This window comes from Cariama cristata, unplaced genomic scaffold (assembly GCF_000690535.1).
Source record: "Cariama cristata isolate BGI_N322 unplaced genomic scaffold, ASM69053v1 scaffold35335, whole genome shotgun sequence".
NCBI lineage: Eukaryota > Metazoa > Chordata > Aves > Cariamiformes > Cariamidae > Cariama > Cariama cristata.
Window position 1 is genome coordinate 12,990 of NW_009618748.1, and position 13,670 is coordinate 26,659.

General features: G+C 41.6%; 1 protein-coding gene across 1 annotated transcript; it reads right to left on the minus strand.

The window, feature by feature from the left end:
• Positions 1 to 699: 699 nt before the first annotated feature.
• On the minus strand, positions 700 to 12,028 carry NONO (non-POU domain containing, octamer-binding). The gene is made up of 9 exons (XM_009700988.1): positions 11,814 to 12,028; positions 10,441 to 10,742; positions 8,137 to 8,232; positions 6,914 to 7,110; positions 6,545 to 6,629; positions 5,288 to 5,390; positions 3,904 to 3,946; positions 3,171 to 3,280; positions 700 to 904 (listed from the first exon to the last, which is right to left on the minus strand). Exons 1-9 carry the CDS (start codon positions 11,892 to 11,894, stop codon positions 767 to 769), a joined length of 1,155 nt encoding a protein of 384 aa, XP_009699290.1. The 5' UTR covers positions 11,895 to 12,028; the 3' UTR covers positions 700 to 766.
• Positions 12,029 to 13,670: the final 1,642 nt, after the last annotated feature.

The following is a 13,670-nucleotide window of genomic DNA, read 5'->3' on the forward strand; positions in this document are numbered from 1 at the left end:
TGTTTCAGTTAAATCTTCAGCATGAGATACAGTATCTTTGTCCAATAGATTGTACTTTACTACCAGTAAAAATAAACAGCGATACAACACATTATCAAAGAAATCCATCCAAACAAGAGCTTCCCAGCCATTCAGGCTGCACATGGCGGTCAACTACTTTAAAGAAACAGATGGTCCAGACAAAAATAATAACTACAAGTTAGGAGGGGAAAAAAAAAAAAAAGAAATAAACAAACATAAAATCTCCCCCAATTCACTACATGATGGACCATTTGGAGTTACAGAAATTTACAGAATCATGGGAGCTGCAAAGTACCCAGATGCTGCCCTAGTTCTCCAGAGACTTTCCTTTGCCCTTGAGCAAGGTATGCTACACTAAAAAAAACAAATGCCAAGACAGACTGCAATTTTATCTAGTTTACTCTCAGGACTCCAGCTACAAATAGGAAACTGGAATGGTCAAGGCATTAGGGTCCTTCCCAGATTTTACCGTTACTGAACAACCATGGCAGCTTCCCAGAATTCATTTTTCACATTGAAATTATAGGAATGCACCACATGAAATTTTCTAAAACCTTTATCAGACTGCACTCCCCTTGTCCTAGAGTGGCTTTAGCAAAACAGGCCCTAATTAACTATTTTAATATCCTTCCCCCCCCCCTAGCCCTGACCGCGCCCCCCCACCCCCCTGGCCAAATTGAACCCTGTATGGCCTGCCAAGATTCCTTTCCTCTTTGGGGCATGTGCAGGGAGTAGCTTAATCCTGTTAGTATCTACGACGCTTGTTAGGGCCAAAATCACCCCCTGGATTTCCTCTGTTGAAGGCAGGTGGGTTCCCTCCCATCGCTCCAAGGCCTTCCATCGTGCCACCCTGGCCAAAGCGATCTGCAGGCGGTGGTGGAGTCTTGTAATGAGGACAAACACAGAAGAGGCAGGAAGAAAAACAAGGAACAAAAAAGGGCAGTTAAAAGCCATTTGAGTTGATTCAAATTCTACCAGGATTCCACAATTTCAGCTGACCTTGCTACAAACCTTCATCCCACCAAAAATATCTCCAAAGCCCCAAAACTGGACTGAGAGGACCGTTGCAGGACAAAGTCTCTTTCCCCATGTAACTTGTAGTCAAGCATACTGGAACACGGTTCGCACCATCTCACAGACTAGTGCCCTGCTGTGGAGCATCCGAGTAATGCAGTCTGGGAAAGGAGAACTTCACATTTCCACCATATTCCTTCACCCAAACTGAACACAAATGAGGAGTATACTGATACTACAGCACTATCACAACCCAGGTTGTGTACACAATACTCCAATTCCAAAATAAGTCTGCAATATTAGTCTTGCGCCCTGATTGTATCCTGTTATTTCCATTCCTTTGGCTCTCCCCTCTCTCAGCTGGGTTAATGCTATTGCACTGCCTCTTCCTTCCAGCAGAGAGAAGATGATCAAAGGATAATTCAGGTTGGAAGGTACCTCAGGAGGTCTCTAGTCCACTCTCCCGCTGAAAGCAGAGTCAGCTATGAGGTCAGACTAGGTTAGTCACAGCTTTATCCAGTCGCGTCTTGTAAACATCCATGGATGAAGACTGCACAACCTCTCTGGGCAACCTGCTCCACTGCCTGAATGTCCTCGTGGTGAACATGGTACTTCCTTTGGGGAAGGTACTGGAGGGAACCACTGCCTCTTCCTTCTTCCCAGACTGTGGCTAAGTGACTATGTAGAGCAGAGCCGCTTTACAGCAGGCTCCTGGGTTCCATTTATTCTTTGTCCACAGGCTTACAGCAGCGATACATACATATGCAATTTAATGTGACATATACACGCACATCATAATTGATATTACCACTGTAGATGACTCCATGGTATTGTCTGGTTCTACAGAACACAGACCCAAACTTCAGTAAAATTGTAAACAAGGAGGTCCCAGGGACTCTCAATGCTCACTTCGCTGGCAGTGCAGAAGAGGCACTAGCAGTAACACAGCACTGCTTCTACCTTTTTCCCTTCTCTACAGAGCAAAAATTCTGAGTAAGCACGAAATTTTCCTGTAGGACACATCACAAGGAAAGACATTGCAATCACTCCAAACAGCTGGAGCAAACATGCAGGGTAACTGCTCCCTACATGAATAAAAAGCTGGAATACAGAGACCCAGTAGCTCCTAAAACCAGGCACATGGTCAGTTTCCAAAAAGACTATACATATTTCTGGTCATTAGAGAAACAGCTTATTGCTTTTTGGTCTAAATGGTATTATTTCATCATATTGATCTGAACTCACCTCCCCTTTCCATTCCTCTCATCTTCCCCCTTAATTTCCTTGTGTAGTACACATTCCTTTAACCTCAGTGCTTATAGCCAAATAAAATCGTTCTTTACGACAAAAAAAATTCTGAGATGTAGCAGTCACAATAGATCAAGAAGTCTAAGTAAAAAGGTTTGCAGGAAAATTGTTTATTAGACCAATTGATATAAACTGCTAAAGGAAGATCAACTTTCAGGACAAGCTTGACTGACTGCTGCTGTTTCTGCTGCTGACTGGAAGTGCTGACACTGAGAGAGGATCAATCCCTTCTATGACAGAGAGGAATGACAGATGCTACAGAAGCCTTTGCGTACTGTAAACCTCTGCAGTAAAGGTTAAAACTAAATTAAATATAAAAATTAAAAAAGGCAAATAAATAAGCATAACCTCCACTGATTCTTTGCTCTTTACCTCCTCAGCAAATTAGCTGAACTCATTTTAGCATACTCACTATTACCATACTCTTTTTAGTGTATTAGCCTAGGAGATAATTGTTTTTAAAACTGGTGATGGACAGAATCTTCCTTAAAACTTTGCTTTATGCCTGCAAGAATCTACTCTCAAAACACTCTCATTCAACAAAGTGCTTCCCATCATGCCATTTAAAAAATAACTATGTATTATTGCCAAGATCTTTGAAACAAATGTTTTAGCACTAGCTATCTTGGAGGTAAAATAAGTAGACTTGGCTCAATCTCCTGAAAATTACCAACTAGGACCAAGGCAAGATGAACTTCTAGGGATTTAAAGCAACAGGTCTAGGTAGACAAACAAGCTTCAACTTTAGCAGCATAGTGCTTAACAATGAAAACAACATAATCTGCATTTAAAAGCTGTGCACAAAAAAACAGATGGAGATACACTACCATTCCCATGGCTCCATCAGGTATCATAGCTCCAGGACCAGTCGCAGGAGGTGCAGCAGCTGGGACATTGGTACCACCCATAGCTCCTCTATTGTTCATGCCAATGGTACCTGGAAAAGAATACTGAAGAATAGTCCCGGCAGACACAGTGACTGGAGTCTACTCATCCCTCCAGAGACACAAAACACATCTGTAAACTCCCCACAGTGTTAGAGACTAGGACTCTGTCCCTGAATATTAACTAGCTTTGCACTATTAGGTCAAGACAAACTGACCTTACATTCTAGTATTATCTGAATGCAGGCTCTAACAGTCACCATCTTCATTAACCACTAAGCCCCCATCGCGTTTTCACTTGCTCTTGTACATGTGGCCTGAAACTCTAAATCAGGTAGTCAAAATATGGAAATACAGCAACCAAGATTATTTCCTGGACTCAAGGTCTACCCCTACATGTTGTACCAGTTTCTGTATTAGTACAAACTTCTGAAGCACACTATGGGTCTGACAGCAACTTCAACCAGGTCTTTTGCTTACTGAACTGAGTCTTTCACAAATGTACAGTACTGCCTCATACTCAAATTTTCTTATGTGTCCTGTCACTGAACTGTGAGAAGATTACTGAGTTTTTAAATAAGAAGCCAATAAAGTAAGATTACTCAAAAAACATACAGATTTTGCAAAGGAGGAAAGGAACGTGCATAGAACAAAGACGGCCACAGAACACTCTTACCTCCCATACCCATCTGTCCCATTCGCATGTCTGGTGGCTCCCTCTGGAAAAAGAGACACTCATTTCAAATGATAAAAATTTAGGCTTTTAAAAAATGTAATTATACAAATTCAATGAGTTCTGGAGTTTTACTACTGAAAACCATGTAGAAAAGTCATTCCCAGGGTAAATTTCAAAAGAAGATCTGAGCTACCTTCACACGATAACTGCTGAACAAACAGGTCTTATTTAAAATATCTCATTCTGAAAGTCTGTTTTTCACAATCATGGTAAAACATCCAGCAGCAAAGCTGCACGTGCAGATTTTACCAAACAGCAGCATAAAAAGAGATCTGATATCTGGATGGAAAGATCTGCTGAGCAGCAGTAACACATTAAATAGAATTAGTTTTGCTACTTCCTCAGCATAGCTAAGAAGCTTTTCTTGTTAAAAGGAATGCAAGCTTACATAAAGACGCAGCACTGGGTCACTTGCATTAAAATACCAGTTAGCGAGTTCAGTTTCTCTTTAATTAACTGAACATAGGGGACACGCCACAGATCTCCCTCACTGCAAAGCTAGGAGCACCTCCTCACCTTCAGTGAGGGTACAATTTTTTCCACAGCGGGAACTGAAGAACAGATTTCACTTCATCTGTAGTCTCAGTGTCACAATTTATCATGAGAAGGCACTATTATTTAGACAAATCAGAAGTTCTGCTACACAGGGTAATATGCACACGTTTAGGTGAGTCTCATGGTTTTGACCCTTTAGGTTTGACACATATTTAGCTATTTTGCTCAGGGGCCAATTTTTCACTAGGATACATAAACACTTGCCCCCCAATTGCATTGATGCCACTATACTACCTCAGTGGCACTACAGCTGGCTCCACAATAGCAAGCTGCCGGGACTGGAAATTAACTGTAAGACAGTTCTTTAGAGAACTAGAGATACTGCTATTAAAAGGCAGGTTACCACACATTTTACATTACAAGAAAATACTTGACCAACTGATTTTTAAATACAAGCAATTACTATGCCTGCAGCAGTGCCTAAGTTGGGATCATTTCACCTAAGCATGACTAAGACTGACTGCAGGCTAGGGATATAGCCCTGTATACGACTGTAACACTGTAGCAGTACTTCAGGACAGTACGTCTTTGTTACTGTTGCTAATGAGAGTCCTACATGAACAGCAGTGGGACAGTAACTAGGGTATTTATATTTTCCAGACTAAACTGTATTAAGATTGGAGAGAGTCAATAATTTAAGGCAGCATGCACTAAAGATATAGAGTCCCTCAAACAACAAGTTAAGCATTCACAGAAAGCCCTGTGCTGTGGAAGGGCAAAAATTTAATGCCAGCATCCAGATATAATGGGAAGGCAGAAGCACTCATACCGCATCAGCAAAATTCCCTTTAAAGCCTTCCTGCTGGCGTCTCATCATCTCTTCTTGCTGCCTTCTCATTTCCTCCTCACGGCGCCTGCGTTCTTCCTCTTGCCTGCAAAAAAAGGTCTGAGGATGCTCAGCACAACATACACCAACCATTTGCATCACAGTGTTGCAGTGCTGCCTAATGGGTCTTGTTTGGAAACCTACAACTTTAAGAACATTTTGCTGAGGCTGTAAAATATTAGGTACCTCGTGATGAAAACAGAAACATGTATGTGCACCAAGACATTTCCAACACTTTCAGTTTTACGGAGTTCATTATAAAACGCAACAAGAGCACACTCGTGTGTATCTCATAAGGAAGGTCTGAGGGAGCTGGGTTTGTTTAGTCTGGAGAAAAGGAGGCTTAGGGGTGACCTTATTGCTCTCTACAACTACCTGAAAAGAGGTTATAGCCAGGTGGGTGTTGGTCTGTTTTCCCAAGTAACCAGTGATAGGATGAGAGGAAATGCCCTCAAGTTGTGCCAGGGGAAGTTTAGATTGGATATCAGGAAAAATTTCTTCACTGAAAGGGTTATGAAGTACTGGAACAGGATGCCCAGGGAATTGGTGGAGTCACCATCCCTGGCGGCATTTAAAAGTGTAGATGTGGTGCTTAGGGACATGGTTTAGCAGTGGACTTGGCAGCGTTAGGTTTACAGTTGGACTTATGATCTTAAAGGTCTTTTCTAACCTAAATGATTCTATGTACACAGCAGCTCCCAAATACACGTTTACTACATGCAATATATTGCATACAAGCCAGACAGTTCTCAAGCCCCTTCTATTACAGAAGTTGTCTGGAGATATGCCTGGAGCTTCTCAAAATGACCCTGTGACAAGGAAGATCTGGAATGGAGAGACAAATCTCTGAGACTAAGGTAACCCCCAAACAGAAAGACAGATGCCAGAATGGCGTTTCCCAACCTGCAGCACTGAAGCCACCGAATCACTGCACAGATTCAGATTTTTTTATCTGCCTCAGCCAAGGAGCTAAATTGAGACACAGAACTGTAAAAAACCAAATACTAATCAGTGGAAGAAACTCCTAACTCTTCCACCAACTGTACATTATCCCTATGAAAAAAACAAAAACAAAAAACAAAATAACAGCCACACTTTAGGTAGTAATTAAATTGTCACACTGAACAATTAGGTGCAGTGAAGAAGCATTTCATTCCATAATATTATGAATTCAGAGTATTTCATAACCTGCCCCCTTACCTGAGTTCCAACTGTTTACGTTTTTGTACTTCTTGATTATGCAATTCTTCCATTCTCCTCAGTTCTTCCTGGCGTCTCATTAAATCTGTAAAAGACAACAATAAAAAAAAAAAAAAAAAACAAACTCATCTCCAGTGCCACCCCTTATCAATTCCTGAACTAGAATCATAACACACAAGAGAATAGGGTAACAGAGCCTCCAGCAATCCAGTAACATTTCTCCATTCATTTGCCGCTACCATGCTTGGTTACAAGCCAAGCAGCTATACCACAGCTCACCTTCTGTGGGCTCTAGCCAGTCTATGGAGCTACCCACCTCTGGATGTTGCAGGGCCATGTTCTGATACTGTATTTATCTTTGATTGGTACCTTGCCGCATGAGCATAACTTGGTGCTCATGGCGAGCTGCTTCCATTTCCATTTCCAGCTTCTCTCGAGCTTCCTTTATGTTGCGGTCTACTTGCTCTTGCTGCTGCTTCTCCATTTCTATTAGAGCCTTCCAACGCATGGCATATTCGTACTCAAAGCTGCCAGGCTGTGCAAATCGAGGAGGCTGCTCACGCTCCCTGTCAAACAAGGAAGAGCTACTGAATGCTTCAACAGAGCAAGGAGGAACCAAGAAAAATACATTTGTGTGTTAAATGCAATGGCAGATCCTTTTAACAGTCAGAAATGCATTTATTAGCACAACAAATAAGGAACCACTTTGTCTTCTCCTTTCTCACAAATAGCTATGTCCGAGATATCAGTTTGTCTGCTCCTCAGGAATCATCTTATTGAAAGGAGAAACTTAGGCAGAATCCTCCTGCATGATTAATTATACATGGAAACTGTCCTGTCCTCCTCCATAACAAGCAATGCCACTGCTTTCGTAAGACAGCAAAAGATTCTGAGTAAAGACATTTCAAAATACTCTTGAAAGAAACAGCCTTTGTTCCTGCTGCACATCTTACGGACAGATCCATTCCAGAAACAAACACTGCCCAAACATGTGTTTTTATTTCACTAACCTCTGCAGCCCCTGCACCTGGAGCACATGACTATTCCTAATGCAGCCTCCCAGCTCCTGAAGCTCCCATCTTCCTTACTAGAAAAATTAATGAGCTCACATGGTTTACTAATTCCCACTGCTCGGATCACAGGATACCTACTCACACTGGGAAGCCTTCAAAGACCATGGACTTATACCCAGATAGCTCTACAATTTCCTAACGCTATTCACATCATTGCCTAAACTTTCACTGTGGGTTCAAATTTGTTTCCTCTACAGACTTTCCATAATACTTAGAGCAAGCAACTTAAATCTTTGCTTCAGCTTCTCATCAGGAAGGGGATCTCACATTATCTCAAACTGACACAATTTTTTATTCCAACAACTGAAATGGACTTATGTGGATCCAAAACCACTGCTTTCTTCAAGGTAACCATGGCAAGAGAACAGTGTATGTAACTCTCTTTCCACGGTCAGATCATGTTTACAGAAAAAAAAGGACCTTTAGTAGCACTGATGAGCCACCCTCCTAAGACCGAGGCACTAGTCAATGTCCTAGTCCACAGACAGTCTCATCTCCTGTTGCATGGCAGGCACATACTTGTGGTACTGCTGGTTTTTGATGACTAGTTTCTCTGGTAGTCCCTCCTCATCATCATACTGATCCATGGGCTCCACAGTGACAGGCCGAGGGAATCTGTAAAGAAAAGATGAGGTGCTTTCAAGAAAATTCAAGAATGAGCTTGCAGTGTAGGAAAGCATATGTACTGTGTCTGCACTTATAAAATACTGCTTTTAGCACTGCTCAAAGAAATTCAGAGCAGTTGGGGATCTCAACCAAACTGAAACCACAAATCACTTAGAACACTTTCTTTCTTTCTTTCTAGAATAGGCGCTGAACTGTTCATCAAAATCCTTGTTGAATCCAAATCAAAATTGTACTGAAAGAAGAATATTTACAGTTACTGGTTCAAATTAACAGCTTAACTGGAATCTGACATCTTCCAGTAGGATGTACTCGGCATGAAGTCTTGTAGTCCCTAGAGTCCTTGTAGTTTTCTACCTTTCCTCCCTTGCTACATGGCCAACCATGGGCTGCACAAGTCCTTGTGTGCCTTTTTACAGCTGCCTAAAGCGAAGAGTAACTACACTGCTCCTCACTGGAGGTCGCTGGCTGTACCATTCAGTCATACTCTCCTGGCGAGTCCACCATCTGCCATTATTGCCAAGCAGCAATGCTCTGTAAGTGACTCTTGGGCCCTGTCTGAATCCTCCCACCCCTGCCCCCATGAAATCCACTGGTGCACTTCACAACACAGACACTGCACATGTGTGCTTCTGTCCTCTTGGTTTCTGTGTGCAGAAGAAAGTATTTAACAGAAGCATCCTTAATCTCTGAATTAACTCCCCACGACAGCACTGACACTGCTCATCCTCAGCACAAAGCAGCACCACAGCTTCTCGTTAGCTCCTCAATCCTGAACTACCAGAGCTGAGGAAATGGAAAAGAAATGATCATGCTATGCCAAGCGGCAAGCGGTGCCCAAACTCCAGCAAAAAGGCAGGATATGAGAGGCTAAAATCTCTCTCCTCAGCTGAAGATCCACAATGTAGCTTTTCACTTCGATGTAACCTAGTCCATTATTAATAGTCTTATTTTCCAATGTGAACCAATTCCAACCAGTTTATCTAGCTGGTCATGAACTAGGACAAACTAGAACAAATTTAATCAAAACCAAACCATAACTAGAAATAAGCAACATACTGGTTTGCTGTCCTAGATATCAGAATCTAATACACTGATAGCTACAAAAAGATTAAATGTTACCCTCAGGTACTCTCAGTTATACACTAGTGGAGATTAGTTTTACATGATCACTTGAAAAAAAAAATATCTGTTTTCATGGTTCTTTCAGCATATAGACTTCCGAATGAGCAAAAGCTCCCTAACAGTAATCCTTCTGCAGAGCACTACACACTATGCTTCTTATCCCCAAAGAATCTCAGGGAGAAACACATATATTAAAAAAAAAAACCAAAACATGCTTTTTGAAACTGAACGTGCTTGTGTACAGCTGTGCCATATGCAGGCCTCCAAGAAAAAGGAGAGAAGCGAGAAGCACAAAGCTTATAAAATTACTTTAGAAATTAGCAATATAGCCCCAGTTTCAGGAAGTAGCCTATTCACAAATTCTAGGTGCATACATAAAAATTACTGTATATTTTGTATTTCCAAGAGATCAAAACCGGCTCCCTCTTACTAGTTAGAGCAACAAGCCATGCTCTGTGGAACGCACCTAGAATTGGTCATTTACTTTAGCAAGTTCACATAATTCTGCAAGAACATGCTTTGTTGCCTTATGACACTGAAGCACAAGGAAAACAGTTTATTCTGAAAAGTCCAAATAATCCAATCTACCTGATCACCTTCTCCAACAGATCCCATGCCCACAGTGGTGGATCAACATTGCACTCCAGCAGTGTATGCTGCTGAGTGGAGACCCATCCCAAGACTCCCCTCTGAAGCAACCCAGAGTGCACAATTAACACACTTGAGCTTCGTTTCCAACAAATGATACGGATGGTCTCTGAAATAGCTCCTGCTTCTTAAAGGCTGCTTTAATTGCCCTAAGAAGGCTTTATCAAGAAAGAGTTTATTGGGAAGTTTTATGCACTTACCCCACTAGCAGCTTCCCAGAAGCAAGTTTTCAGACCTGAGTTTCAGCCCAGACTCACTCTTGTTGGAACAAAGCTACGTGAAGTCCTCCCCGGGCAAATCACCTACCACCTCCTGCCCCATATCTCATCTGTCCCGCTCTGGCATTAAGAAACATTGGTCACAAGCCAATGTCACCCATCAACCTGCACACATGCCAGTACAGCACTTCTCACCCTCCACACTTACGTAGTTAGCAGGAAAGACCCATCGCTACATCTATCCAGGGCTTTCCTAGCAGCAGGCTTCCCTGAGAACTCCACAATGCCTTTCCCAGAGGACCGTCCTCTGTCATCCACAATAACCACAGCCCTTTCCACCTGGCCAAACACTGAGAAGGCTTCCTCCAGGAGCTCATTGGACACAAACTGAGGCAGGTTCCTGACTGTCAGCGATGCGCTGTGGCATGCAAAACGCACTCTTAGCTGCTTCCCACGTAGAGGCATGTTGTCTAGTTCCACCTTTGCAATCTCTGCCAGAGTGCGAGTTTCCTGAAGACAAAAAAAGTTATCATTAAAACTCTCAATGCAGTACAGAATCAGCCAGTCACAGTCACAACAGTCACAAGCCTATTTCCCCTGAACAAGTACTTCACAGAGAGGAACAAATAATCCTCCCATAGCACGGTAAAAAGTGTCCTAACAAACCGTAGCTATTCTCTGTTATCAACGACTCTAGCTGAATAGGCATGTACAGAGTTTGGGGAGAAAAAAAAAATAAATGTATCAGACATAAGCTTAATCCAACAGCCAGTATGAACTAAGCAGACAATTAAATGATCATTATCTATCAGACATAATTATATTAAGGCTACAAAGCATGCCTTTTTTTTTTTTAAATAAATACATTTAAAAAAAAAAAAACAACCACCAAGATTCAACTATTAGTCAAGTCTGATAACTGTAAAAGGAAATGCCGATTGTATGATAACCCATGAAAGAGACTTCTATGCCAGTTTCACACCCTTCTGCTCATTTAACTCACCACCAAGCAGCTACACTACAGCAAAGCACCCCAAGCTTCGTTGTGGGAACCTCATGCGCCATCCACTCACCTTGGGGCTTTCCGAGAGGTAGTACATGAGCCAATAAAGCCTGAGAACCATTACTCTGTGTTGGTAGCTACCTCCCTCCTAGTCATACTTCAACATGATCATCTAGAGACGTCCTACCACAAGAGCATCCATCAATCCAGTAACACTGCACGACAACCTACATTCATAGAAATTCCATGTTTGCACCATTCCAGAATATGAAGTCCACCTTGCCTATAATAACGTCATGTTCATGTTTTCTTTCTGTTTTTTTTTTTTTACCAGCTGACTTCAGAATAACTTTATCAGATATCTCAGAAATCCTGCCACAAGTTGCCTGAATTCACATTCCTCCTCGTAACAAGCTCTAGACAAACCACTTGTAGAAGCTGATGCCATATTCGAGGTTACTAAAATCAAGAGCAGGCTTAATTAGCAAGGTATCTGAACATCTACTACTTTCAATTAGCAATACTCCTCCAGCGTGAGCCATTGCCAAAAAACACCCCAAAGGTAGCAAGTCACTCACCAGCCTGATAAAGCCAAAGCCTTTGTCCTTGTGTATGAAGACTTCACCTGCCTTGCCATACTTCTCAAATAACTTTCTCATCTCTTCCTCTGTAATATCTGGGGGCAGATTCCCCACAAACAGGCGGCTTCTTTGGGTGAACGTCTTTTCACCAGGTTTCCGGAAATTCTTCAGGTCAATAGTCAGGCCTTCATCTGAGGGGAATAAGGTACACAGCTGCTCTACAGTTGGGGGGATAAATTCTATTAGGTTTCATCACAGTGAACACAGAGACATAGGACAATATAGGTAATACCCCCCATTCACTTTGGTCTCAAACCTTTCCAGTCATCTCTACAGGAACAAAGAGATTTTATTTCAGAATAGGCCCATATTCTTTTTAAAGAAAACAGGTGCTTGGACCTCAGTGCTTATTAACACCAATGAAAGTCTAGAACTGGAGAACAAAAGAACACTCCAGCTTGAAATAATGTGAGAGATTTCACCCAACTTTTGGAGATCTGGTCAAGATGACTGTCCAGTAACAAAATCAACTGTAGTCACAATATAGGATTTTGCTATTACAACCTGAATAATTATAGAAAACCCACGGTTTGGCCAGCAATCAGATTTTTACTCACAAAAAACCCCAACCCCAGATGTCTAGAAAAATATGCAAACGAGAGGAAATTTTGGCCAGACAGATAACATTTGAGATAGCTGTCATTCTTCAAGATGGGATTTGGGTTCTACAGTCTTGGGTTCCAAGCTGAAAAGAAGGCTGGAATGGTGAAAATAGTGAAAAAACACCCCAAAATCCAGCCATATAGGTAAGACCTCACAAAAATTACAAAGTTCACTACAGAAGTCTATATTCAGTAAGTAATGCTGTATCTAACACTAACAAACAGGACAGATTGTAGGAACGTTCTCACATCCCCACATGCATATACAATCTTTAATCCTTAATTCAGAAAGAGTCCAGCAGGACCCTGGAAGCTCTGCTATAAGCCAGACACGGGGATGGCTTTATCCTCACTTTTACCTTCCAGTATCCCATTTTCTTAAATGTATACGGAACTTCCTCACACAGGACAGCAAGCCATAGAAAGCAATTCCTTTGCTTTGCAGAGGACACACCTTACAGCCACACACAGGACATCAACTATGAACGAGTGGCACGATTCAGGCTACAAAGCATGGCACTACTCAGGAAAGGCTATTCACACAAAGACGATGCATACAAGGCATGCAAGACATGCAAGGACAGCTCTTTTATATTTTTTAGAACACCTCCACAGCTACCACTAAAAAAAAAAAAAAAGACTGACAGTATATCTATAGAAGAGTAGTGAGAGTAAGTTATGTTTCACATAGCAAAGGTACATAAGTGGAGTGTTTTGTCTTATGAACTTCTTCACACCATTATCAGAAGTATTTGGGGATCAACTGCAAGGCCCATCAATACACTAGGAGGGACTTAAGGCAGAGTTATATCTTTATCACTGTTCTGCCTTAAGTAGATCCACTCAAAGGAATCTGAGATACACTCACTCACTATAATCTGATCCCTGTGAGAATACCACAATACAGTTGTTTTGTTGTATTGTTTCCAACTTGACTGGAAATAGGTGCCACCTTTGTCTATTACCTTCTATGAAGTAATAAAGAGCCTGTTTAACAGGGCTACCTAATAAAAATATGCAGGAATTTTTTTACTAGCCCAGTATCTCTGCATGTGTGTGTATATAGTTAAACTTGCAATTTTGACACACAAAGAAAACCCACAGAAGAATCATGAAAAGTGCACATGTGACTTCTATACACTTTTGTTTTGAACAACCAAAGTGTCCAAACTTAAATAAATAAATAATATAT

Excerpts from the sequence above, each read along its gene's own strand:
- NONO (XM_009700988.1), bottom strand. The coding sequence starts at position 11,894 with ATGAGAAAGTTATTTGAGAAGTATGGCAAGGCAGGTGAAGTCTTCATA. Across the intron at positions 7,111-8,136 it reads AAAAACCAGCAGTACCACAA|GGAGCGTGAGCAGCCTCCTC; the intron begins GTATGTGCCTGC and ends CTTGTTTGACAG. Across the intron at positions 3,947-5,287 it reads AAGGGAATTTTGCTGATGCG|AGGGAGCCACCAGACATGCG; the intron begins GTATGAGTGCTT and ends CTCTTTTTCCAG.